The sequence below is a fragment of the Podarcis bocagei genome (assembly GCF_964188305.1).
Source record: "Podarcis bocagei genome assembly, chromosome: 3".
In the NCBI taxonomy this organism is placed as follows: domain Eukaryota; kingdom Metazoa; phylum Chordata; class Lepidosauria; order Squamata; family Lacertidae; genus Podarcis; species Podarcis bocagei.
Window position 1 is genome coordinate 47,383,955 of NC_138127.1, and position 25,653 is coordinate 47,409,607.

At 40.3% G+C, this 25,653-nt stretch overlaps 1 protein-coding gene across 5 annotated transcripts in view; it reads right to left on the reverse strand.

The window, feature by feature from the left end:
- Nucleotides 1–25,653, reverse strand: part of MAP3K5 (mitogen-activated protein kinase kinase kinase 5) — a 103,136-nt gene that overhangs the window by 29,521 nt on the left and 47,962 nt on the right. For all 5 annotated transcript variants that reach the window (XR_014006334.1, XM_081187855.1, XM_081187856.1 and 2 more), the window contains exons 8-16: nt 21,975–22,145; nt 17,623–17,735; nt 15,874–16,033; nt 11,244–11,397; nt 10,331–10,438; nt 6,654–6,703; nt 2,751–2,846; nt 774–855; nt 49–182 (exon numbers count right to left, since the gene is read on the reverse strand). Coding sequence is in view for 4 of the 5 variants with exons in the window: in XM_081187855.1 (XP_081043981.1) it covers nt 49–182; nt 774–855; nt 2,751–2,846; nt 6,654–6,703; nt 10,331–10,438; nt 11,244–11,397; nt 15,874–16,033; nt 17,623–17,735; nt 21,975–22,145 (1,068 nt within the window). In the remaining variant the exon portion in view is untranslated. The remainder of the gene's footprint in view (nt 1–48; nt 183–773; nt 856–2,750; nt 2,847–6,653; nt 6,704–10,330; nt 10,439–11,243; nt 11,398–15,873; nt 16,034–17,622; nt 17,736–21,974; nt 22,146–25,653) is intronic.

Here is a 25,653-nt window from a genome sequence, read left to right on the forward strand (position 1 = left end):
AGAACACGGAGTACATGAAAGCCTATGTAATGCAGACTATTACTTTACCTGCTATCTCTTTCTGGGATTTCTTTAATGGCAATTCTCACTTGATTGCTCATATCTCGTCCTGCATAAACTACACCGTAAGTGCCTTTACCCAGAATAACTCGATCACCATTTTCATCATATTCGTAGTCATACTACAACAGAAGGTACAACAAAAGGAAAATATCAGTGATTCTAGTATTTATTCCGTTTAAGTATTGTCTTGTGTGCTTAGAAATAACACAGGGAAGTCATGCCTTACCTGAATTAAATTGCAGTTGTCAGCCTGGAATAAACATTTCTAAGAAGTATCTTAGAAGTTCCAAGTCTTCGAAACATAGTGTAACCTCCATTTGTTCCTAAATTTACACCCTGCACTTCAGTGGCCAACTGATATTCCCAAAGCAGCAATTCACTATGATAACACTACTTTGCATTGGATTTTACAGCTACCACAGAGAAATCAAGAACATGACTGAAGTCAGTGATTGTTGGACATGCTTAGGGGTGCAAGATGGAAGCAGTACTTTCAAGTTTGAGATAAACTGCATTAACAGCTATTACTGGAACAATCCAGAAGTTGTTAATTTGACACCGAACTCTTTCAATATGAAAGAGATGAGGATTTTTTATTCCAAAGCAGTTAAGGCTCATCCAGCTAATTATCCAGTTAAGAAAAAGTAACCCAACAGGAGCACAATTCTGTAAAAGTGTGAGAAGTAGCAGGAATGCAAGATTGCCCTTACCTCCAGAGAGTCTCCATCACATTCACCTTCCTCCGTGTTCTTTCCTATTTCTTCAGTGATGCTATTAACCATTTCAAAAAATCTGCCAAAAATCCATATGAAAGAAAATATAGTAGTACAGCAAAATGAATCCTAGTGGTTGCCTCTTTTTTTTAGCTGCTTATGACTGTTTCACTGTGTTCATAATAGCTTTTACCCCCTCCATTTTAAGAACATAATAACATAAGAAAAGCCTGCTGGATCAGGCCAACGGCCCATCTAGTCCAGCATACTGTTCTTACAGTGGCCAACCAGATGATTGTGGGAAACCAGCAAGCAGGATCCGCGCACAAGAGCAGCACTCTCCCCTCCTGTGGTTTCCAGCAACTGGTATTCAGAAGCACTGCACAGGCACTGCGGCTAGTAGCCATTCATAGTTTTCTCCTCCATGAATTTGTCTAAACCCCTTTCAAAGCCATTTCCCTTCTCCACTCAACAGCATCACTACTGATATACAACAGATGCCCATTACTGTGTCCTTTTTGGAAACACGGGAAAACCTGGGGAAATGTCTCTTCCTTAGATGATTATTCTGCATTGTTTTAAAACCTATCTTTAGCTCTCATTTTTGTGGTGTTTTTAAAGCTATTGTGGTAGATTTTCTGTAAAGTGTCTCAAGATTCATGTGAAGAGTTTTTCATGAATGGATAAAATACATGCAGTTGTGCATGTGTGTATAAATGCGTACTCTAATAATATTGTGCTCCTGAATACAAACCATGATTTCTAATTATATCACAGCTAGACAACAGGGATTAACAAAATCTACCACATCCATTTTTGCCCTATTCTGTTTGCCATCCAGATTAATTTTTAAAACAGCAGTTGCACAATTTGCCACAGTTTTAGCTTGCATCTTATTTTCTTTACATTGTTACTATTGCAAAGGAAGACATGCTGATAAAACATCATGCCAAAAGGAATCCTGAAATAAGTGTACTATCACATCAGGATTCTTTTGTATGCTGGAATTCTCTGTATGTGCAATGATTCAATCTCGATGTGAATGTATGATTGCAGCAAGATAATTACTATTACAATTCTGTTGTTACAACTGTAAAGAAAAATTTGATGGGTGTTGATGATTAGCACAATGTAAAATGAAAAAATGTGACCAACTATTCATCTGAATACAATTTGGAAATCAAAACCAGAAGAATGTCATGTTTCCCAACACAATAGTGCAACCCTGTAAGCAAGGCCAGGTAACTCAGAACTTTAAAATCCAAGGACAGATTTGGATAGGTAGAACTTTGTAAGCAACCCTTCTAAACATCACTCCATGCTCATTATTCTATATTTACCTGAGGCTCACAAATGCTAACCAGTTCATCAACAACCGTTACTTCTTTTTAGAATACTGAATATTATTTTTCTTCAAACATTTCAATTCCTGTCAAAGAGCCATTCAATGTATTATGCAGAACGAAGGAAGATACTGCTGGCAGAATTCTAGACTGTACCAAAAATTGCAGGCATATGGGCGTATTATTTTTTGAATGCTGCTTCATGTAAAATTAAGCCTGCCTGCATGTAGTTAACTAACAAAGGTATGGTGTAGCCCCCTTTCCAGTGTGCTTGTTCATACATGCCAGGTTTTCTTTTAGAAAACATAAGACCAAAAGGAGACCTTCCACCTGAAGTGGTAGATTCCAGAATTCTAACACTTATACCACTGAAGCATGCTTAGAGAGAAAAGGAATGTGTTGATATTCCCAGTAAAATCACTTCATCTCAATTTTATCTGTGGGTCTCAATTTATTTTGATAAACATTATGCTGACTCTAGTATGCACTTGTCTGATGCACACACATCTCATGCTCAGGCGGAATGTAATTGGTCAAAGATGATCCTGTCAGCCGAAGCCAATTTCCTAAACAGCAGCAGCTCACAGGATCACCGTCACGCAAACCGTATAGATAATTGGTGAAAACATACTTTTTGCAGTGGTGTTCTGTACAGAAATAAATTTGGAAGTCATCTGAATTGTGCAGCACGTACAAGAAACAGCATCGTTCTTCAAATTTTGAAATGCTGGAAGAGAAGCAAAGATAGCACGGGTTAATGGATTTGTGACTCTCTGCTTCAGGCAGTTTTCGTATTTCAAAAAGAAAAATTATGTTCTTTATGCTTGCAAGAGAAAGGATAGAACCATACTTTCTCCAGTTAGTTCCTTCTAAATGGAAGTTGCTCCAGGGAAATTTGTGGCTGTTATACAATTGAAAGATGGGTCAGGATTTCATGGAGGAAGCGGGATAATAAATATTGCATAATGAAAATGAATGTTCTATATTGTATTTCATGTATAATAGATGGATTTAGATGACTGTCCTTTTGCTATATTAAAATATAAAGAACGACATTAATTGAAAAAGCTTCACATAACTGAAAAGATTTGGACCTCAATGATTCAACAAAACTAACTGTTGCAGAAAGGCAGCCCTGAGTGTTTTCTAGAGACAACGCTTTCCAGTCAGCGCTGAGCACACACAAAACATCAGTTTAACAATCACTTTTGCAACAGGGACATTTTGGGACAGTTATTCCCTGTAACAAACAATTTGAGGAGTAGGCTAACTTATTTATCTTATCAGAAATAAACACTTATGAGGAAAATACCTCTTTCTGACATGTGCTGCATAAGCTAATGTAGAAGTCTAGCAGAGTAAAAGCCCACCAATAGAATATAAGTATAATCCATTTGCATTTTATATCTTTCTGTTGAGACGATGCCTATTCTGTACTTCTGCTTGCAGGATCCTTGTCTGTTTGCTCATCTGTTCTTTCCATGGAGACTAGACCCTTAGAAGAGTTTGAGCCAAGAGTTTCTATTCAGAATAAAGGCCAGGCACCTTTTATTTCCTACCAGATTCTATTTCTTAATTTATATTGAAATGGAAAGAGCCATCAGGGGGCACCCTAGCACAACCGTATGAGTCATTTTGTTGTTCTTAAAGTAGTAAAAGCACCACCACTCAAAAACTGCTGTCACATAGTTATTCTAGGAAACACACAGAAACAGAGGAAGTTATCTATACCAAGTGAGACTGCCTCTCCATCTGGCTCAGCAATGTAAACACTGACTGACAGCAGCTCTCCATGATTTCAAGCAAGAGACATTTCCAAACCTATCTGGAGATGCCAGGGACTGAATCTAGGACCTTCCGAGCCACAGCCCTTTCACATACAGTGGTACCTCAGGTTAAGTACTTAATTCGTTCCGGAGGTCTGTTCTTAACATGAAGCACCACTTTAGCTAATGGGGCCTCCTGCTGCCGCCGCACCACCGGAGCCCGATTTCTGTTCTCATCCTGAAGCAAAGTTCTTAACCTGAAGCACTATTTATGGGTTAGCGGAGTGTGTAACCTGAAGCGTATGTAACCCGAGGTACCACTGTATTTGGAAAGGAGTGGAGTAAACAGTAAAAAGTGCTATGCTCCTTAAACTTCCTAGGGAGATGTGCACACAGCTGACTCCAAAGGATACAACAAATGTAAAACTTTTCTCCCTCCTCTGTACCTCATATTCAATGACTCCTTGTCCAGAATATGTTAGTCACACTTAAGTTCCATCAAAATTAATTAATTTAGCAGCATGGTTAGCTTGCCTGATTGATTTAAATCTATCTCTCTGGATTGAAATGGTTTTCTACCTGAGTTTTGGCATTTCTTTTAACCAGTTATTTTCTAAGTTAATTAACAACGAGAATCATTCTCCCCACCACCACCAAGAGTTTGGGGGGTTTTTTTGTTTTTTGAGAATTTAACTAAAAGTTAAATCTCAAATAAAGTAATGAGGAAAATGAGGCACTGCATATACAAGATACTAGGGTCTAATCGTCTCCATGGTCAAAACTCACCCATTACAAAAACCACTGCATTATTTTAATGCAGCAGTTGAGGTAAGAAGGCACTAATCTTTATTTGTTCAAGAACAGGCCTTACAATGTTGTCTAGAATTGGAAATATTGAAGATCTGCAGTGTGGAGATGTGATGTGCCTCTTTTCCTTTCAGTATGTATCTTGGTGGCTCCTTTCTCATTGAACTGCCGTTCCCTACATGGTCAGCCAATGTCAGGAGACTTGAGAGAAATTTATAAATCTTCCACTTTGGTGCTATGGAAGGGCACCACGCCATGCCTTCTGCAAGTGCCCTCGGAAGACCACCACTATGAAGTAAGCCCACCTGATACAGTGCAGACCTATCAAACTGCTGCAGTCAGCAACATGTACTCTTTCCTGTATTTCAAGTTTAACAATAACTCATCAAACCTGTCTACAGGAAGCTCCTGTGCAGACAAGCCCTACATAAAGCCCAAGCTACTAATGAAGAAAAACCACTCAAAACACGACAGAATTACATACACTGGTTCAGCACTCAGTGTTGTACTTGCAATAGGCCTAGTTTTTTGGGTTTTTTAATGACACCCTTTGTTCTGAAGGAACAAATTGTAGTAACCATGGATTATACAAGCTGATTTCAACACTCCTTTTAAAGAAGATGTCTTTTCAGAGCCATTTTATGTCAGTAGAACCAAGTTTAGACTGCACTACTTTAGGCTGCATGTAAAGCTTATGTGTTTGAATGCTCCCTCGCAGAGAAAACACCCTTCTTGAACAATGAAAGCTAGAAGGACAGGAATAATGTTCACTATAGTCCTCTTCTTAATATGCTCTTTCACTGCTGAGATGTCATTTTTGGTAGCAGAAGCATTCAAACATGCAACAAATTCTCTCTCCCAAGTGTCTAGGCTGCCTTCCCATTTACTTTCTTTTTCTATTCTGCACCTATGTATGGTTCTTACATGACATTTTGTGGTTTTGGTACTGCTACTTCAGAGGATCCTATATCATGTATTTCACCAGCTATCAAGGTACTAAATGTGTTTATATCACTACCTCTCTCCTAATACTACTAGATGGAAGCAATAAGCGAGAAACAATTAGGCCCCTGTCCGCATATGTACTAAATGGAAACTTCATCGCCACATTTCTGATTGGCACAATGCGGCTGAGGGCAATGCTGCGTGGGGGCGGTGTGTTGAGATGAGTCTGGGAAACCTGGCTTTGGAATTATGTTAACCTGTGAAGCTCAGACTGCATTCCTATGCATGGCTACCTGGGTGTAGGCTCCACTAATACGGCATGACTTGATTCTGTGTAAACATGCATAGAACTGGGCAGCCCCCATATATATATGAGGTGTTGCCAGCAAACATTAATGAAGAGATAAATGTACTGCCAATATATAATAACTGCTTGAATTATGATAGGAAGATAATTTATGGACTACAATATTTGTATGGGGAAAGGTCATGTGGATCCTCTGGGCAAGATTAAACATTATGTATGTATGTATTTGTCTTGTTAGTCACTAGCTACACAAAGATCGCCAAGCAACTTAAAACATATTTAAAACATAAACATGTATCTGTTACAATACTGATACATTCACACAAAAAAGATGCAATTCACAAAATAGATGCAAAATTCCAAGGTCCTACATTTGAGGTAACCAAATATTGATAGGTGCTAGGTCTTGCTTAATGTCAGTCATACAAGACAGGAATTCAAAAACTGCTTCATGCACATTTTGAGGATTTTCCCCACAGTTCTGACACCCATTTTTAAAGATGTTGTTTATGTTTAGCCTTTTAAATATGTTTGTGAGGGGGTTATTGGTTTTGCTGCTGCTGCTGCTGTGTATTTTGTGTTCTCGTTTTGTAATTTTCTGCTGTAAACCACCCTGTGATTTTCGGATGGATGGCATAAAAATTTATTAATTAAATAATGGCTACAGAGGAAATGTCATAGGTATCAATAAATAAATAAATAACCTTACCTTACTCCTCTTATAGAGTCAGCACTGAAGTTCCATTCATGAATGCCTTTCTGTAATGAAGAAGTCAACAAAAATTACTGTTCTTGGGCATATAGCTGTACATACAAATAAATACATACAAATGTGTTAGTTTGTACACGTTTATGATCAAACAATAAAAATTATTCATTTAAAAAAGAAGCAGTGTACAACAGCTTTTAGCCTATAACTTACAAAATAATGTTTGCAGGTTATTTCCCCCCCACTGTGTTGGCCCTTTTGTAACTGTACACATCACCTTCATAACAACGTAGAAATAAAAACACAGTGCATGTGCACACACAAACCTGCAAAGATACAAATAATCCTAGTACTGGACGTTTCCTACACTGAACCTCTGAAACAAAATCTCTTATTTTACCCAGTCTTCACCCTGTGCTATGGGAACCAGTGTGTATCACATCCTTCAAAACAACCCAATAAAATCTATCTCCAAACATGCCTTTTCATGTTAAATTCTTACATCAATTCACAGTCACTATACTGGAAAAAGCCTATATATAAATGAAGGGGTTAAGCTGTAAGAACATTTCCATTTCTCATTTCTAACTTAAAACAATCTAACACACATACAAAACCACAGCCACAAGCCCAAGACATTCCCAACCCTTCAAAAATCCTGGTTTCTCTTTGATTCATGTGACCTCTTTGTTTATGCTGTTATGTTCTCAGGCTGGTGAATTCCTGGCGATTCTGCCAAATTTTCAATCCATTGGAGTAAACATTTTATGGGGACTGTCTAATTCTGACATCTGTTCTTTGGTTAATAATAAAAAAGGCAATTGGAAAACTGCTTCAGCAGCCAACATGAGAGACCCAAGTGTCCAGGCTAAGGCACTACTGAGAGCAGTAGCAATATCAATTCCAGCTGCTACCTTTTACTGTAGCTAAAGTTCAGAGCCAGAAAGTTTCATGCTATCAAAACAATCCAGAGTTATGCAGAGTTTTTTAACAGCCAGGAAAAGTCAGCAAGTCCTCTCCACGTCAATTGAATATTCAGAGTGAGACTTCCCAGCTATGATGGAATCCAGGGAATGAGTCATGAAGAGTTAGGACGTCAGTGTAATCCAGAGGACAGAGTAACCCTGGACCTTAGGCCTACATTCAGATACCTCTCCAGCCATGAACATACTTGGACAAATAAGTGCTCCTGAAGTCCTACTTCCAAATCCACAAAATGGGAATAACAGTAAATTGATGCACGGGCTTGTGGAAAATATGAGTAAGATAAGGAACAGAAACAAGAATTTCCACATTATGCACTCAATGGTCATTATTACAAATGTGATGTGATGTTTATGGAATCAGCCAGATGTTTAACACTGTTCAACTTGTGGTAACTTGGGGAGCTTGTTAGAAATGATTTTTAATACATGTAATACAACACAAATAACGATACAGATGTGTCACATGGTGAAATGAAGCAACCGCTGACCTAGTAGAAACTAAACTGGTGTGCAGTTCAAGTTCTGTATGCTTCTCTGACATGGATTCTTACTTAAGCAATCTGGACTGGCCGAATGAAGTTAAAGTCCAACAACTGCAAGGGGGAAATGGCTTGCTTCTAAGCAAATTAAATGAAATAGATATAAACAGCAATATTCTACCATGTTTTGCCTTCATAAAGCTAACAAAGGCAACCCTCTAGCTTACAAGGAGTTATTAATTCACTGTTAATGTACATGTGATGTGATACTTGAGTATATTCTTACATATGGTATCTAGATTTACTCTACCAGAACAGACAAATGGTCATGTCTGCAATGTCTTAAGAGATTGTGTTGGTTAATACTCAACAGATAGGATGTTTGATGCAGCAGCAGCAGCAGCAGCAGCAGCAAAAAAAGCTGTCGCTATTCCATGCTGCATCAACAGAAGCATAGTGTCCAGATCAAGGGAAGTAATTGTACCACCCTATTCTGCCTTAGTCGGACCACACCCAGAATACTGTGTCCAATTCTGGGCACCACAAATTAAGAAGGATGTTGACAAGCTGGAATGTGTGCAAAGGAGGGCAACCTAGATGATCAAGGGTCTGGAAACCAAGTCTTAGGAGGAATGCTTGAAGGAGCTGGGTATGTTTAACTTGGAAAAGAGGAGACTGAGAGGCGAAAGGATAACCATCTTCAAACGTCTTAAGGGCTGTCACATGGAGGAGACAGCATGCTTGTTTTCTCCTGTTAATGAGGGTAGGACTCGAGGAAATGGCTTCAAGTTACAAGAAAGGAGATTCTGACTAAACATCAGAAAGAACTTTCTAACAGTAAAAGCTGTTCAGCAGTGGAAGAGACTCCCACGAGAGGTGGTGGACTCTCCTTCCTTGGAGGTTTTTAAGCAGAGGTTGGATGGCCATCTGTCACTGATGCTTTAGCTGAGATTCCTGCATTGCAGGGGGTTGGACTAGATGACCCTTGGGGTCCCTTCCAACTAAGATTCTATGATTCTATGATTGATTATGAAAGCTGAGTACACCTACTCAAGAATTTACTGCTTTTTGTTTCAAGATTGCCACCAGCTTTACTCCAGAACTAAATGTGAAAACATCAAAGAGTGATCACCTCAAGTTTTCCATGTACTGTTACAATAAAAAAAGATGAACAAAATAAAAAAAACTTTCCAATAAATTGCTACAAAAAGCAGCCAATGCCAGGAAAAATTCTCTGCTACATTCTTCTGTAGTGGAAGCAAAATAGAGAAGAAATAACAGCTTATGGGTATGAAGTATTTGAGATGTTATCTGGAAAATAACTTTTCCTGTTTCCATCTTTCCCTCAACCCATTCTATTTGCACCTCCAGTTTTTCCTCTATAACTTTTGCTTGCTGCCTCCAGTTCCTACTATCAGCCACTTAGGACCACTTTATACATCACGCAGCAGTGAAGCTGAGCTTGCTACCATTGAAAGCAAAAGCAAGCAGCAACAACTCCTGGTTCCCTGATGAGTGTACCTATAGGATATATCTGCTTTTAAACACCTGCTTCTCACACATGCATTCTATATGTTTAGATATATTCTGTAAAACCACAATTTGTAAAGAACCTCTTATAAGTACACCTCAAGGTACCAACCTGGTCTTTCATAATTTTATTTTCCGCATCTCTTTAGGCCAAAGTCACAGCACAAGATTCTCCAGAGGTATAAAGAGAGAAGTCTACCTTTTATATCCAGAAGGTTTTCAACTTCTTGTTTCTTCAGATTCCTGATTACCAATTATGCACCTGTCTTTACACTTCTCAAAAAGGCCAGTCACTCTATTTGCCACAAATGGCAGCCTATACATGGAGCACTTAAGAAACAACCTTATTTTGATGGTGAAGTCTGAAGAGTTGTTTCTCATGCTCTGTGCCTGTACCCTTCAGCTGTTGTTAAAACTCCCAGACCTGTAGCCTATATGGACATGCCATGCTTAATACTCCCTTTTGTTCCCAATATCCATTACTTCCTCACCCTTGGGCTGCTTTGGCTGTTCTGTGTTTCAATCTCTCAAACATGAAAGGCTCTAAATCCTCTCTCGTTTCCACAAACGCCTCCCAATTTCCTTTAAACTCCTTCGATCAAGCAGTCAGCAGTTACAGGATATAAGCTGCACAGAGGAGTCAATGGTTTATTGCTGTAAAAGTGGTGTGGTAGCAGCTTACCTTATCATCAGGCATAACATGCCAGATAGAGACTGTCTTCTCTTCAGCCTCACTATTAATGGACAGGTAAGAAGGCTGGTAGATTTTCGTTGGCTCTAATATTAAAACCTTTGAACAGAAAAAAATACATAGAATATTGCTAAACAGTTACTACATTTCTTCAAAATACCCCCATAAAATTATAAAATTAAGTACTGACACTTCTCAGTTTAGCTCTTGGAGGCAAGGGCAAACTGCGCAAAAGACAAACTTTTACTATTTACCATAAGCAGTTTTGCATTTTGTTAGCTAAATAATTTACTGAATGTCTTCCAGCTTTCAATTTTGTAGACGATTCTACTTTACTTTTGTTATTTGGTTCTTACATGCAAAAATGTGAGAAAAAATGTTTTGCTGAAGAAGCAGCACTTGCCAATTTCACAAACCTCCTTAGTCCAAGCCTGATTTGCACAGCAGCCACCTGCAATCTCACTCCGTGTTATTAAAAACAAACTCCCGGCCCTCCAAAAGTCTTTGGGAGGAGAAGAGGCATGAGTAGCTACAGTGGAGAAGAAGGGACACCAAACTTTCCTTTTGTGAACTTCCACTAGCAATATTTAATTTTTATTTTCTTTATATGAGTAAAACCTACAGAATCAGACTTGAGCATGTAAAAATCCATACACCAGATCCACCATAAGCCTGAGTGAATAAAAAATGTATTTATGTGGCAACAGAAACTCATCAAGGATGTAGCAGTTTGTACCACCAGGAGAAGCACCTTCATAATTATTCAGATCAACTCATTTTGCTGTTCAAAGTTTAATGCTTTCCAAATTAAAAATGCTTCCCTGCCCCTCAAGAATCACATGGCAGGACAAACAGGAAATTGAAATGGTTAAAAATTAATTGGAAGAGTTCAAAACACACTCACAGGAAATCTAACTACAGAGACGTCTGACTTTGTGGCCTCAACCAGAAAGTCCATCCAAAAGTCCACAAGTTCATGTTTTGCTACTTGCTGTTCTGGATTCAGTTTCTTAAAGTGCTGATATATCAAGATAGTCTCCACAATGGACTTGAGGTACCTAGGAGCAACCAACAAAAAACGAAACAAGTCTGTAGCTATTTCCAGTTCATTATAACCACTATATGCTTTATCACCTTTATCTGCACATCGCATTGCCAAGTTGAGAGACTCTCTTATCAGCTATACTGAAAGATGAGAAACATGCGTATGTCTGCACAAAGCTTTATCTGGCATTGTTGCACTAGTCTAGAAAAAGATTGCACAAAAGCAAACACACAAATACAGGCACAAAGTGCAACAAGAAAATCATGCAGACTCTTTTCTTGGTTCATGAGAATAGTACACACCGTGCTGGCCTGCTAGGATCCCTTTCTGATCTGAAGATGGACAAGAAACAAACATTCTAGAGATCTACAAAAATTACAAGAGTACCCAAAGAGTTCTCCAAGACTTAGGAGAGCCAAGCTTATTGCATGTACACGCAGCTGTAGAAACCCAGGGCCAATCATAGTTCCTTCAGTGTGTACGAATCAAGTAGGAGAAAAAAAGATAACTTCCAAATTCAGAATGCACCACAGCTAAACAGGTGTTTACTGCTATTTCCACAGCATGTGAAGCATCCATTAATTTGGGATATGTGTGGCTTTGCAGGACTCATTCGACAGAATGAGTGCATCTATACTATAGCTGGGTAGTAGAGAACAAGCTTTGCAACTTCAAATTCTGGCACCTCCTGTTGAAAGGATCTCAGGTTGTGGGCTTAGGGACAGAACATCTGCCTGAGATTAGTCAGATCATTTATAGCATTGGATTAGATGGAACAATAGTCTGACTCACGCTAAATCAACTCCTTATATTTACCCCCAAAAGCTGCTTGTAGACACATGGAATGTGAGATAATACTTTTTATGGACAAACTGGGCTTTACAATTCTGTATTTTCAAATGCATGTCTTTGTGAAAATCAGATGTACTTGCCTGCTCTCTATTTCTCATCACCAAGATGGTCCAGTGTCAAACTAAATTATAGGTTTATAATATAGTCATGCTGATGACAAGGTACAACAACATTCAGCACATATGCCATGGGCAGCTTGTGTCATTGGCGATAAATCTTGCAAATTGTCCTAACTAAAAACTTCTGGTGTCACAAACATATTTGCAGTAGCTAAAAATAGCACCTGTACACGGGTGTGGTTCTATTATAACATACACAAAATCCTGCAACAATAAACATACACCACCATGCCTAGGAAATTGTTTGTACCTATTTCAGATACATTTTGATTGGGCTCCATCACATATTGGGATTCTATCCCACCCAGGGTTTCCAATTGCTTTTGGACTACCGTTCCTATCATCCCTGACCACCAGTACTGCTAGCTAGGGATGATGGGAGCTGTAGTCCAAAAACAGCTGGAGACCCAAGTTTGGGAAACCCAGATCCCACCCAAGGTGGGAAGGCATTGCTTTAGCCTGCTGTGACTGTTCTTTACTGCATCATCTTTGAATGTTCAGTTCAGGTACCGTATTTTTTGCCCCATAGGACGCACCGGCCCATAAGACGCACCTAGTTTTTTGGGGGGGAAATAGAGGGAAAAAATTATTTCCCCCCCCAGGTGCGGGGCTGGGGTGGGGGAAGCCCAAGCTTCCCCCGACCCCATCCCACAGAACAGGCTGCTATCCGCTAGCCGTGGGAGAGCCGCGCCACTTGAGCTCAGCACGCCCCAAGCTTCTGGGTGCAGGCAAGCTCTCCGCTAGCCGTGGGAGAGCCGTGTCTCCCATGGCTAGCGGATAGCTTCCTGAAGCCTGCATTCGCCCCATAGGACACACACACATTTCCTCTTCATTTTTGGAGGGAAAAAGTGCGTCCTATAGGGCGAAAAATACGGTATTTTAAAACACTGAATGTGTTGGTGAGTGACTGTGTGCTTTAACTGCACTTTCAAGAAACAGGCCTCTGCTAAACTGATTGTCACTAATGTGTCAGAAAATGCTGCAGCTGTTCCATGATGGATGCATCCACAATCTCTCCTCCCTCCTTCATATAAAAGTACGGAATCATATATTCTGCGAGGATTAGATAAATAATATTTGTCTTCCACAAATCTTATCTTAATACTGACACTGCCAACATTATCTCTATGGCATCATCTCGATGCTATGCTATGGCAAGACATACAGCTAAAGGTCGCCATAGTCGCTAAATAAGACAGTGTGTACTAGCTGCTCCTTATAAAACAGGTATTATGGTCTCGCTGCCCACATTTTTAATTTACTAAAACAGGTATGTTCCACCTTTCTGTTATAAAAGAGGTTACAAGGACCTCGTTATACACATTTTTATTTATCAAAACATCTCTATTCTGCCTTTCTGTGACAGGCAGCTCATATAAAAATATATTTAAAATCATCAAAATAAAACCAGAGCAGCAGATAAATAATAATAATCAAGCAGGGGGAAATGAATTTGGTTTTCCCTCTCAAAATTGCATGTATGGAGTGGAGAAAGTGGCTTGGGGCAAGCATGGCGGGAGCAGGAAAATGGTGAATGGCGAAAGTGCTGCTACACTTACCCCCTTCCCATAATATTGGTAGCAGCACAGAACAGTAGTTTGAGAAGATGGCTTTCTCTCTCTCTCTCTCTCTCTCTCACACACACACACACGCACGCACGCACACACACACACATCCTCTCCATCAGCCCACAGTGCTGCCTAACAGCAACTCTGAAGGGAACTCTGGGAGACAGTTTCACCCAAGGATTCCACGACGACTCCTGTGCAGCAGTCAATATAAGGAAAGGGATTTCTGAAGGTGTAAGGGAGGGCGAGTTTGGATTGGCTCATAAAATCTTTCTCCTGGGAAAGTCAGAGAATCCCAAAGCCAACCCAGTGAGAACTTTAGGAAGTTCCCCCGTCTCCCTGAGAGAGATTTCAGCAGGTACCTAAACTGTACCAATGAGGCTTCCCATAGGCATCTGGTTGGCACTGGGAAGACAGGAAGCTGGCCTAGATGGGTTTTTGGCTTGAACCAGCAGGCTTTTCTCAAGTTCTTATTGTTTGTACAAGGCAAAGGAGAAAATACGGTGGTGTCACTAATAGGCCATTTTATGATTGAAACACAAAAAATAAGGGAACAGCATCTGCTACCCAAACTAGTAAGTTGTGTGGTCTGTGGACTTGAAATCCCTTGGTTCAAATCTCATTTTAGCCCATGGAATTCAGTGGTTGACTTTTACCTAGTCTCTTATAGCTTGGAGCACATTGAATGTCATCCACATTAACAAGAGAAGGTGCGAATTTAAATAGGTTCCTAGGTCTAGGTTCAATAACTTTTAGACAACCAGGAAGAGGATGTTGAGAAAACTAGTTATCACCAAATAAGGCTGCAGGCTTATGGACACTTACTTCCATCTAAGTCCCAATGAAGTCCCAATTAAACATACACAGGCCTGCATAAATACATGAAGTTGGAATCTACACTTTTCTGTACATGTAAGCACAGAACAAGTACATGCATGTCCTGATTAAAGGAGCTAACTTCATGTACATTTCCACACCTTCCATTTCCCAGTCCTTCAGGTCCCTGTGACCTCTTCCTTCCCCAGAGACCCACCTTCCCCCCAATTTGATCTGAAATTGGCTGAGGGGTTTTGGTTGCCTAGCAACGTCAAGCCAGCTTCCTCATCCCCGAAGCAACCAAATGGCTGACATTTGTGAGTCCGGAGAGGCTCTAAAGAATGACAACACTGCTGGCTGGTACGTTTTGGAAAGCAAATACTGTGCAGAAATGTCTCATCTATCCACTAGTCTGGCCCTGGCCACAATATCAAGTGGAGGCTACACTGTTAAGTAGAAAATGAAGCAACTTGATTTCAATGTGTAATTGCTATTTTATTGACTGAAAGCCAGAACCATTTTGAGCTAATAAAAGAGTTTTAAAAGAAGGGGGTGAAACGAGCAACATAATTGGCTTTAGCTATCATTCTGGATGGAGAGCATTGCTGAATACAGTACTGCAACTGTTTGTAAATTGTTTACATGGGCTGACTGAATGTATTGGGGAATCTATTTTTTAAGATAACATGACTAAAATTTTCTGAGCAATTATTACCAACTACTGCAAGAGATTCTGTTTATATGGAATGTGGGGTCACCTTGCTATGGAATTGTTTGTATAGAAAGGGGGCGGCTTTTGCTTGATGACTTGGCCTCCCGCAAGAATGCCAAGAGCCCAACCTTAAGAGGCAATTGGTGTAATGGTTAGAAAGCCCCAGCCATGATGCTTACTGGGTGATCTTGGGCCGGTCAGCTGGACCTACCTCACAGGGTTGTTGTGAGGATAAAATAGGAGTAATTTTTAAAAACAACAACACAGTTGCTGAGCCCATATTAAAAAATCTGGGAATGGGAAATATTTCCATTTATATTTACACTAATTTCCCCCTCCCCCCAGAATATTCAGATCAGAACAGATGCTAGAGTACTTTGAGTACTTTGATTCAATGCACACTGATCAGACAAGAGCCGTACCATGCTGGCGTCTTCAATTTGAAAAGTTTCTCTGAAGCCTGTATCACTCTTGTGTGATCATTTGCCAGAACACTAGCTCCCAGGAAAAATCCGACTTCCCAGTAACTCTGCAATTTTTCCAAGTTTCCTTTTTTCCCAAGCAGGCTGCTTATCTTTACTCCTGGAGAAATAATAAAGAAAAAATTCTCCGTAAGACTGCACCGCAAACAAAAACTCAAGTTAATGCATACTTAAGCTCCGTTGAAATTGGTGGTCCTAAACTTGCGTAATCACCCACAATACGGTGTTCTGATTTATAAACCAGTCTTCCTTCTCTTTCTGCTTCTCTCTTGCTTAACTGCAATCCAGTTTCTCAATATGACAAGATAACAGAAAGCAAGCATTTAACTGGTAGCTTCACTGGATTCTAGACCAGCACCACTAGCACATATGGTGACTGGGATGGCAGACAACCTAATCATCCCAAGAGTGCATGCTTTAAGAGATGAGGACATATTGTAGGCCCTTCAAACCCTACCCATGTCCTAGCCAATGGCTACCCAGAGTTTTGAACACTGATCCACTGAATAATTCCGGCATTTCTTCACCTATTCTTTGCATCTCCCCCCTTTTTAATTCAAGGGACTGTGACCCACTAATATAGAATAGACCCACTGAGATCAAGAAAGCCACAACTAATCTTAATCCCCTGGTTTCAATAGGTCTGTTCTGAGTATTACTTAGTCAGATCTTGTGTTTGTTCTGTAAGCCTCAGAGACATTTCAAAATAGACACAGTGAAGGTTAAGGAAACTCATATCCACAGAACAATCCACAAAACACTGCTACTAAGCAAGCTTAATTTAGCTCAGAGAGACTTCATTCGGAGCCCTGCAAAAATAAATAAGATTTATTTGTTGTCATATTTAGAACCCACTTTTGAAAGCAATCGTGCAGAAAGTGGCTCACAAATAACAACCACAAATGTCACTTAAAGCATGTGCCCTTCAGATATTTTGGACTATAATTCCCATCATCCCTGACCACTGGCCATGCTGGCTGGAGCTGATGGGAGTTACAGTCTAAAACATGTGAAAGGCACTATGTTGGCAAAGGCTGAAATATCAGTTGCGAAACAACAATTTCATACAAGCAATCTAACCATAATTGCTTCTGCAGCTGCACTGTAGCCATTTAGAATATTAGTCTGCTATAACAGCCTCTTGATAATGCCATGCATTAACCCTAGGACCCTTAGGTTTCAGGGGAAAAGAAACGTTATAGTAAATAACTATTACAACTAATTCCACATTTAGAGGAAGTGTAAGATAATATGTAGCTCAATAAGAACAACCAATGGGGGAAACAATGGCTTGCAGAATCCTCACTAGGACAAACCTTAGTCCTAGAGAGCCAATGAAGTTCGTTATTAGATTATTCATAGACTAGAACTAGCAGGGTTTACTAATCAGTATTCATAATTTATCCAACAATATCACTGAGTCACCATAAAAAGCTCTTTTCATTACTGACTCTGCAAGAGATACATTTAACCCAGAAAACTGAACTTAGGCAAGATAATTGCAACGGGCAGGATCCATGCGGTGGCTCAAAGTTATACCTTTTTAATTGAAAACTTAGCCGAAGTGCAGAATTACTAACTAACAAAGAACTCTGAATGCATTCATCAGATTGTTTCCTGTAAAACAGAGGGTGGTGAAAATGCTGTCACTGAATTTTATTTGCCTGTGCATCAACAGGCTATAATTACCAACTTTCCGTAGCTCAAATGAGGTATCAAACTGGTGACCAGCGGCCAAGAGAAGGACTGCATAATTAATCCCCGACTGTAATGTTGGTTCTGACTCAAATGCCTTCTTGAACCTAGGAAAACAAACAAGTTATAGACATATATAAAAAATAAGACGTACAAAGGGACAATTATATACATATTTGGTACTCTAAGTGCCGCTCTTCAGTTTGTTCAGCTTGACCAACCCGTTTAAGCACAAAAATATTCTGCTTATAATTTTCCATCCAGGCAGCATGGTTATTTTAAGAAGCCAGCATTTACAGCACCCTCCTACTGTTTTCTTCAGATTCTTGTGTTTATTCACTTGTGAAAAATATATAGCTGGTTAACAGCTTTGCTGTTTTGCATGAAGAACTATTTCTGAACACTGGCATTAAAATTCCTTATGGCATTTATACTAGAATTATGATTTATGCCCCCTCATTAGAGATTAATATTGTTGTCATGAAGTTATCCTTCTCTTGTTTATGTTCAGTGATCCTGCGACAGTAGGCAAATCAGTACAGCGCTATGCAGTATACCAAACTAGAACGAAAGACGGAAGAGTTTTCAAATACATATTTAATAATATCAACACCCAGTGCTTATTTGTAGAATTCATCTCAAGTGCTCAAAGTGCTTCACAAGAAAACAATCCTGGCAAGGCATGTCAGGCAGACAAAGGCTGCGGGAATAGGAGCTTGCCCACAGACTCGGAAGTGCTGTAGCTCAATGGTAGAGCATCTGCCTTGCAGCACTGCATGCCGAAAGCCCCAGCATCTCCAGGTAGGGCAGGGAGAGGCCTCTGCCTGGCCGAGTAGCCAATACTGAGCTAGATAGACCAAGAGTCTGATTCCATATAAGGAAGCTTCCTATGTACTTAATGAATTCATCAGAAGTGGCTTTAACTGCAGGGACATCCAGCTCACAACTTACACTCTTAGGGTCCATTTACGCACGCCCCTTAAGCATGTGTCAATGTAGCTGGGCAGCTCTTTGTTGTTTGAAAATATGTGTTGGAAGGGACTGGAGTGAGAAGGAAAAAGTGTCTCCATTTTCAATTACCCTCTCTCACAGCAACTTTTCAAACAAAAGACAAAGGAACCCACAGCAGATCAGTGGTCAGAGCACTGGTCCTTCCAACTCAGTTTAACTCGTTTTATTACCTCTCTTCACTTTGCAGTACAGTCAGGCATGACAAAATGAGGAAGGACATTCAAACTAACACAATGTTGATTTCCAAAAAATAAATCCTTCCCCCCCTCACTAATAATTAACATGTTTGGCAGACACATAATTTCATTGCTGCTATACATTTTCCTGGCAACTTTACAACAGAAAAGAGAAAAGTCCACCAAATAAGCTGGAGTTAATCCTTCAACTCAGAATGCACTAACTTGGCACTGAATAACAATTAATTCCTTAAATTTGTAAGATTCCTTGGATCTCTTAAAATGCGGTATGTTGCTAAGCAGGGCAAAAATGCATGAGAGACTAAATCCAATCCAAACAAGCATTTCTGTTCATCCAAAGTGCACACACAAAAGGAAGGCAAGCGGCAGCCTATATTTACCAGACACACCACTTCCCACTTTCCACGACTTTTAAAATGAATTTACTGTAAATATGCAGTGGCGGAGTTACATGGTGGAAGGCAAAAATCTTGTTTGTATGGAAAACAAAGCAGCACAGTGAAAGCATGCCCAGAACTCTCTGCCTGAACCCTGTCTAAAGACCACAAAACAAGGTTAAAGGTGACTGTTTATTGCATTCCCTGTGCTCATCCAGCCTTCGCCCAGTTAAGTCCAACAGCTGCTTTCAGAGGAGGGGCAGGAAGGGAAAAGTACAGCTAAAGAACTTGCATTAGGCAAGAAGTTAGGAATCAAATGGGTACAGGGATCACCACCATCTTACCTCCAGAACTCAAGCAGAAGGGCTCTTCAAATACCCTAAATGCTATTGGCACAGTTTCTGCTGTTGCCACTGTTATAACCCACCCATTTTAACACTGGAGTGTTTTCAGCTACGTAAGCTGAGACCTTACCCATCACCCTGAGTAGAAGCCTAATACCCTGGGAAAGGAACAAGATGGCTCTGCCATAGAGACTTGCCAGTCCTGCATGTTTGGACGATTTGCAAGGTATGCTACTGCCAGCAACTACAGAAACTTTCTATGTGATCCGGGTGAGACCACACTAAATGGTTCTCCCCAATTATGTGTGCCACTTTGAGCTATCTCTATGTGCAGATGTTTCCAGAAACTTCCTCATAGTGGTAGAAATGTAAGATAAGAGGTTTCCTCACTGCTTCATTACTTCATGAGTCATCAGTTCACAAACATGCCGCCAGGGAACAACTTGAGAGCACAACATGAGTCCTGTGGCTAAAGGCTCTTGGGACTCTGATGCCTCTGAATGGCATGAGGGATCACATTGCTTGCTATCACACTGCAGCTGGATTCCAATGCAATGCTAAACCATGGTTTGCTGCTACACATGCATGAGCACATGCCCTCTCCTCCTCCTCCTCCTGCCACATGGCCAGGAGAAGGATGTCACCAGCAGTTATTTTCAGTTTCCACTAATCTTGTATTTGTTTGGGGACCAGGGATCATGGTTTATCACAAACCCTAGCCAGTTTCAAAAGAAGCCAAAAAAGATATTATGAAGATAGTTTGTTTAGTTAACCAGGGATGTGGGTGGCACTGTGGTCTAAACCACTGAGCCTCTTGGGCTTGCCGATCAGAAGGTTGGAGGTTCGAATCTGCACAACGGGATGAGTTCATGTTGCTCTGTCCCAGCTCCTGCCAACTTAGCAGTTTGAAAGCACACCAGTGCAAGTAGATAAATAGGTACCGCTGTGATGGGAAGGTAAATGGCATTTCCATGCACTCTGGTTTCCATCACGGTGTTCTGCTGCGCCAGAAGTGGTTTAGTCATGTGGGTGCATGACCCGGAAAGCTGCCTGTGGACAAACACCGGCTCCCTCTGTCTGAAAGCGAGATGAGCGCCGCAACCGCATAGTCGCCTTTGACTGGCCTTAACCGTCCAGGGGTCCTTTACCTTTACCTTAGTTAGCCAGAGGTTGTGAAGCACCATAGTATCTTATCTGCATGTAACAACTAACTAAGATAGAGATTTCCAGGTGCGTGGAAGGAAAGAGGAAGCCCAAGACTTTGCTTGGGCTTGTTTCAGTTTGTACATGTAGTGCTAAAATCATGGTTTAGCATTATGTACAAATGCAGCTGGCAAGTAAAAGCCCTTCAAGGTGACAGACTTTATTTCCAGTCACAGTCTCACAATTTATTTAAAATTCTTAAAATTAATAAAAATTGAATAGCTTTTTATATCTGGCTTTCAGGAGAATCTGTCTAGGTGGAAGTTTTCTTTAGTGTGCGACAGAATCTTCTTTAAAAATGCATATGGAAATAATACAAAATATACTGTAATACATTAAATGCTAAAGCCAAACCTTTATATCACTACAGCACATAAAATGTCTGCCCAGCACAATAATAAAAACTCATTGTAAACAAAATAAAACTGCACCAGCATGTCAGCCTTGTTACACCATGTATACAAGGAACTAAACATTCAGTATACAAGGTCAATTTAATGACTTAACAGCTCTAAACATTTTTAGCAGAACTCCTAGTACTATGCTGGAAGCTTGTTGCTAACAAGTCACTCTCTTCAACTTCTAATATCTGTCCTCCTTTAACCCTCTTCTCTCTCTCTGCTATAGGCTGCTGTTTGGTTATGCCTGCTTGGCTATAGTCATCTACTGGAAACTGGCACAAGCTGAACCTAACCAGCTGACAGGTTTGGGCCCACACCCAGACTAGCTAGAGACTTGTTAGCCAAGCTAACAAGAGGAAGAAAACCATCTTGCCTGATTTACCCTGTCAGCATTATAGCAGCAACGTGTCTGGGAAAAATCTGACAGCTAATAATTAACTTGTCATCGCTGTGTTTATATTAATAGAAAGTCTATCACCTAGCAGCGTTCACTCTTGTCCTCAACTTGGAAACAAGCAGATCATGAGAGAAGATAGGAAGATAAGCCACATGGACTCATCGAGCATGCTTCAATGGGCAATAAAAAATAATGAAACAAAACTTCTGGCAGTGGAAGAGTTGGCCCCTATCCTACAACATCAACTGTGAAGTTGCCCAGTCTAACTGGAATCATATTTATTCACTAGATTATTAATTAATTTTATGTAGCCATGAGTTTGTAGAAATATAAAAAAGGAGCCCATTTCCAACTCCTGCTGTCAGCTGGAGTGTTTTTGTTAAAATTATGTGGACATGTAACATGGTGCTACTTACCATAAGGTGCCTTGGTCTCTACTTTCTGTATCTGTAAATCCAGAATCCAGAAAGATATCTTTGTAGATCCGTCCCACAAGGCAGTACATATCAGAAGGTACTTGACTCTCATGTTCCACTAGAGGTATCATAATATCTAGAGCTTTCTGTCTGTCTCCAGGAAGATTTCGCCTGGGGTTTTTTAATATATATAAAAAAGAATACAAACATTTGAATTTGTCATAATTCTCTGTTGTCCTGATATCTGAACACTTTGCGTTCTTTTGGCATGGCTAGAATTTGAATAGAGCTGGGGGGCAAGGCAGAGAGAAAAGATAGCTGTCTCATTAAATCGAATGAAAATAACCTTCTCCTTTTGCTCTTCACAGAAAATTATACTGTAGGCATCTGGCAGCATGACATAATGCATATGAAACAGGGAACATTTTAGTAAACTCTCTGTTCAGATATTACAGAATAGTTTCTCTTTGCAGTATGATTTTCATCTGGAGTTTTAACATAACGGGTTGCAATAAAGGTAGCTACACGAAATGGATCTCATAATCTGTCATAGTCAGTTGAGGCTTTTTGACTTAAAAAAATAGTTTGTTGCTCTCAAGTAGGGAAAAAAAAAAGACTACTTGCTGATTGGTCAGTGCAGGGAGAATCCATTCTTGCACTGACCACTTTTTGAAGGTCTTCCCATTCCATGTTCTCACGATCATCAGAAACATTCATTCCTTGGCTGACCTCAAATTAATGCAAGTTTCTTTGAGATGCAGAATTGCTTCTAATGCAACCGATTCCAGCATACAGCTTTTCCAAGTAGGAAAAAGCACACAAACAAGCCATCGACTCTCAAATACAGATTACTTTTGCTGCTTGTACAGTGTGTTTATATGCTAAAAAATAATCCCATGTACAATTGTCACACATGGTAATCTAGACCTTGTTTGTATAGCTGTTCTATACAGAAGCTATACGTGCAGGAAATTAGTCACATTTGAGGCATCCCTGGGTAAGCAGCCCTCTCCATATTTCCCTAGCAACACAATGAAGGAGGCATTCAAGAGTGCCTTTCTATGCTTTGCTGCTTTGTAAAATAATGAACAAATAAAGAATGCCCAAAGAGGCAAAATCACCAAATTAATTAGATTTTCTCCACATAATCCCAACTATATTTTATCTCTGTTTTGTCCTCAACTTTCCATCTAGAAAGCTGACTGATATGAGAAATTTAACATGGCTGTAAGAGGCTAAAGATTCACTTAATACAGAGTCCATTTCAAGTCACATATGTTATGTAACCATTTTGTAAAATGCTGATTAAGTGGTGGCAACATTTGCTCCAGATTTTTTGCAGTGTAATTTTTCTCACCTGCTTACTTCCCGGTTGCCACTTTGCTTTCTGCTTATCAAACATGAAAGGCACAAGTCCCTAAACTGGATATGACACTTTGTTCCAAGTGGATTTGCTCTGAGCAGTAGACTCACATGATTCTGCTTCCACCCCATTATTTGCCAAAGGAATAATGCATTGTTTCAAGCTGAAACATTAGAAGAACGAGCCTCACTCCTACCTCAAGTTGCCGAAAGTATTTTACATTTTACCATTATGAGATATTCAAAACTTAAAACTGGTACCCACACACTTTCCGTTCTTCAAGATTACAACAAAGGTGAACTTTCTGTACATTTCTTTATGATGATGATGATAAGTTTAGACATATTGTGCCATAACTACAACTGTCACAAGGCCTGTGAAAGCTTATCATGGCTCACAGATTACAGCTAGAACTTCCTTACAGTCAAGAGAAAAGAGATTGCCAAATAGCATTTCAGTTGACTCTGGGAACTGGCCTATCCGCTTCCACCGTGTCATCTTTGCTTGCCCAGTGACACACACACAACTCATCCTATTCCATACCCCACTTCAAAACAACCTTCTTCCATGAAATCTTTTCTGCCCCTTTTCAGTTGAACCTTCACCAACCTGATGCCCTCCAGATGTTTTGGCCTACAAGTCCCATTAGCCTCTGCTCACAAGGAACTAAGTTGACAAAGGCAGCTCAAATGCAAGCCTTGTCCTCCTTATACCCATTCAAAGCCAGGAAATGTTCAATTTCCCTTTTTAAAATAATATTTTTTTAAAAAACCAAATTGTTGCCCCTGCATATTCTTATGCAGGGACAGAATGCCTTGTATTTTCTATGCCGTGCTAAGCACACCTTTGTTGCTAGATAGCTAAAGGAATTCCTGAGGAAGACCAAATTTGTCCAGGTGCGGAGCTTCCAAATCTGATAAGAAAGAAAGCCAAAGTTCAGAGCCCCATCAGTTGCCCTCTGCTTCTTGTTATCTGCTGCCACTTCCTAACAGAAGCTGTTTTGTCCCACCTATTTCCCAAGCCACCACAGATATCACTGTGTGAAATAAACTGGCAGCTGCCAGAAGACAGCGGCGGCATTGCAAATGGAATATTGGCTGCACTGTAGCCCAACATTTTGCTGCCCAGTTCTGAGCTTGCCCCACTGATAATAACTTCTCTGCAGGGTTATGCTAGGGCATATAACCATAGCAGCTTATATGTTATATATGGCAAAAGGTTTCAAATCCTGGTCCAACGAGCTTCCCCAAATGTAACTGAAATCAGTGTCAGGTCCCACTACAATGCAGATCAAAAGAAATTGGAGGAGAGAGGGAGGGACCAGGGTCAGGTGAGGCCTAACTTATTCCAGGAAAGAAAAAGTAGGGGTGTGGGGGGTGTAGGGGAAGCATTATTTCTAATGGTAGCAATCAACATAAAGACCGGGAATCATAGACTATTGCATTATGTAGCAAAGCAGTGAATTGGGGATTACATTGTGCTTTGTTTCGTGATCCAGATAAGACATTTCATATATGCACATCACCAGATGTCTTGCAAACAAGAGATGGTCTAAACATTGCACTCGTCACAAGGATGCTAGCCTCTAGTGACAATATTTATTTACCTAAAATATTTATATGCTTCCCTTCATTTTACAAAATTTGCAAGGTGAATAAAACAACTCCCAAGACTGTTTCACAACGATAATAAAAACAGCATCATGCACAGTAGAATGCAACATTAAAACCAACCCAACAAATACAAGCATAAACCCAGCAGAATCAGTAAAAAACAACAACCCTCAGTTTAAACCAGCTTCAACGACATGCTGGAAGGTCTGGGTAAATCATTGCCTGGTGTCAGAAGGACATCAGATTCAGTGCCAAGTGAGCCTCATGGGAAAGGCATTCCTCCTCCACACGGGACAACTGAGGGCACAGCACACAACAGTCACCACCAGCTCAGCTTCAGAAGAGTGGAAGGACTCAAGGAAGGGTCATTGATGAGGATTGTAAAGTTTGGTCAGCTCAGGTGGGGAAAAATAGTCTTTTAGAGGTATCTGGGTCCTAAGCTGTTTTGAGCTTTTAAAAGCAACAGAGCCTTTGACTGTGCTTGGTAACTGAATAGCAGCAAGTGTTCTCATTTTTCAAAACAACTATTTCCCACAGCCATTCCCAATTAATAGTCGAGCATCTCTGTTTTGAACTGAAGTTTCTGAAATGTCTTCAGAGCAGTGGCGTAGCGTGGGGGGTGCAGGGGGGGGCCGGCCGCACCGGGCGCAACATCTGGGAGTTAGGGTTAGGGGGCGCAAATCCACGGGTTAGGGGGCGCAAA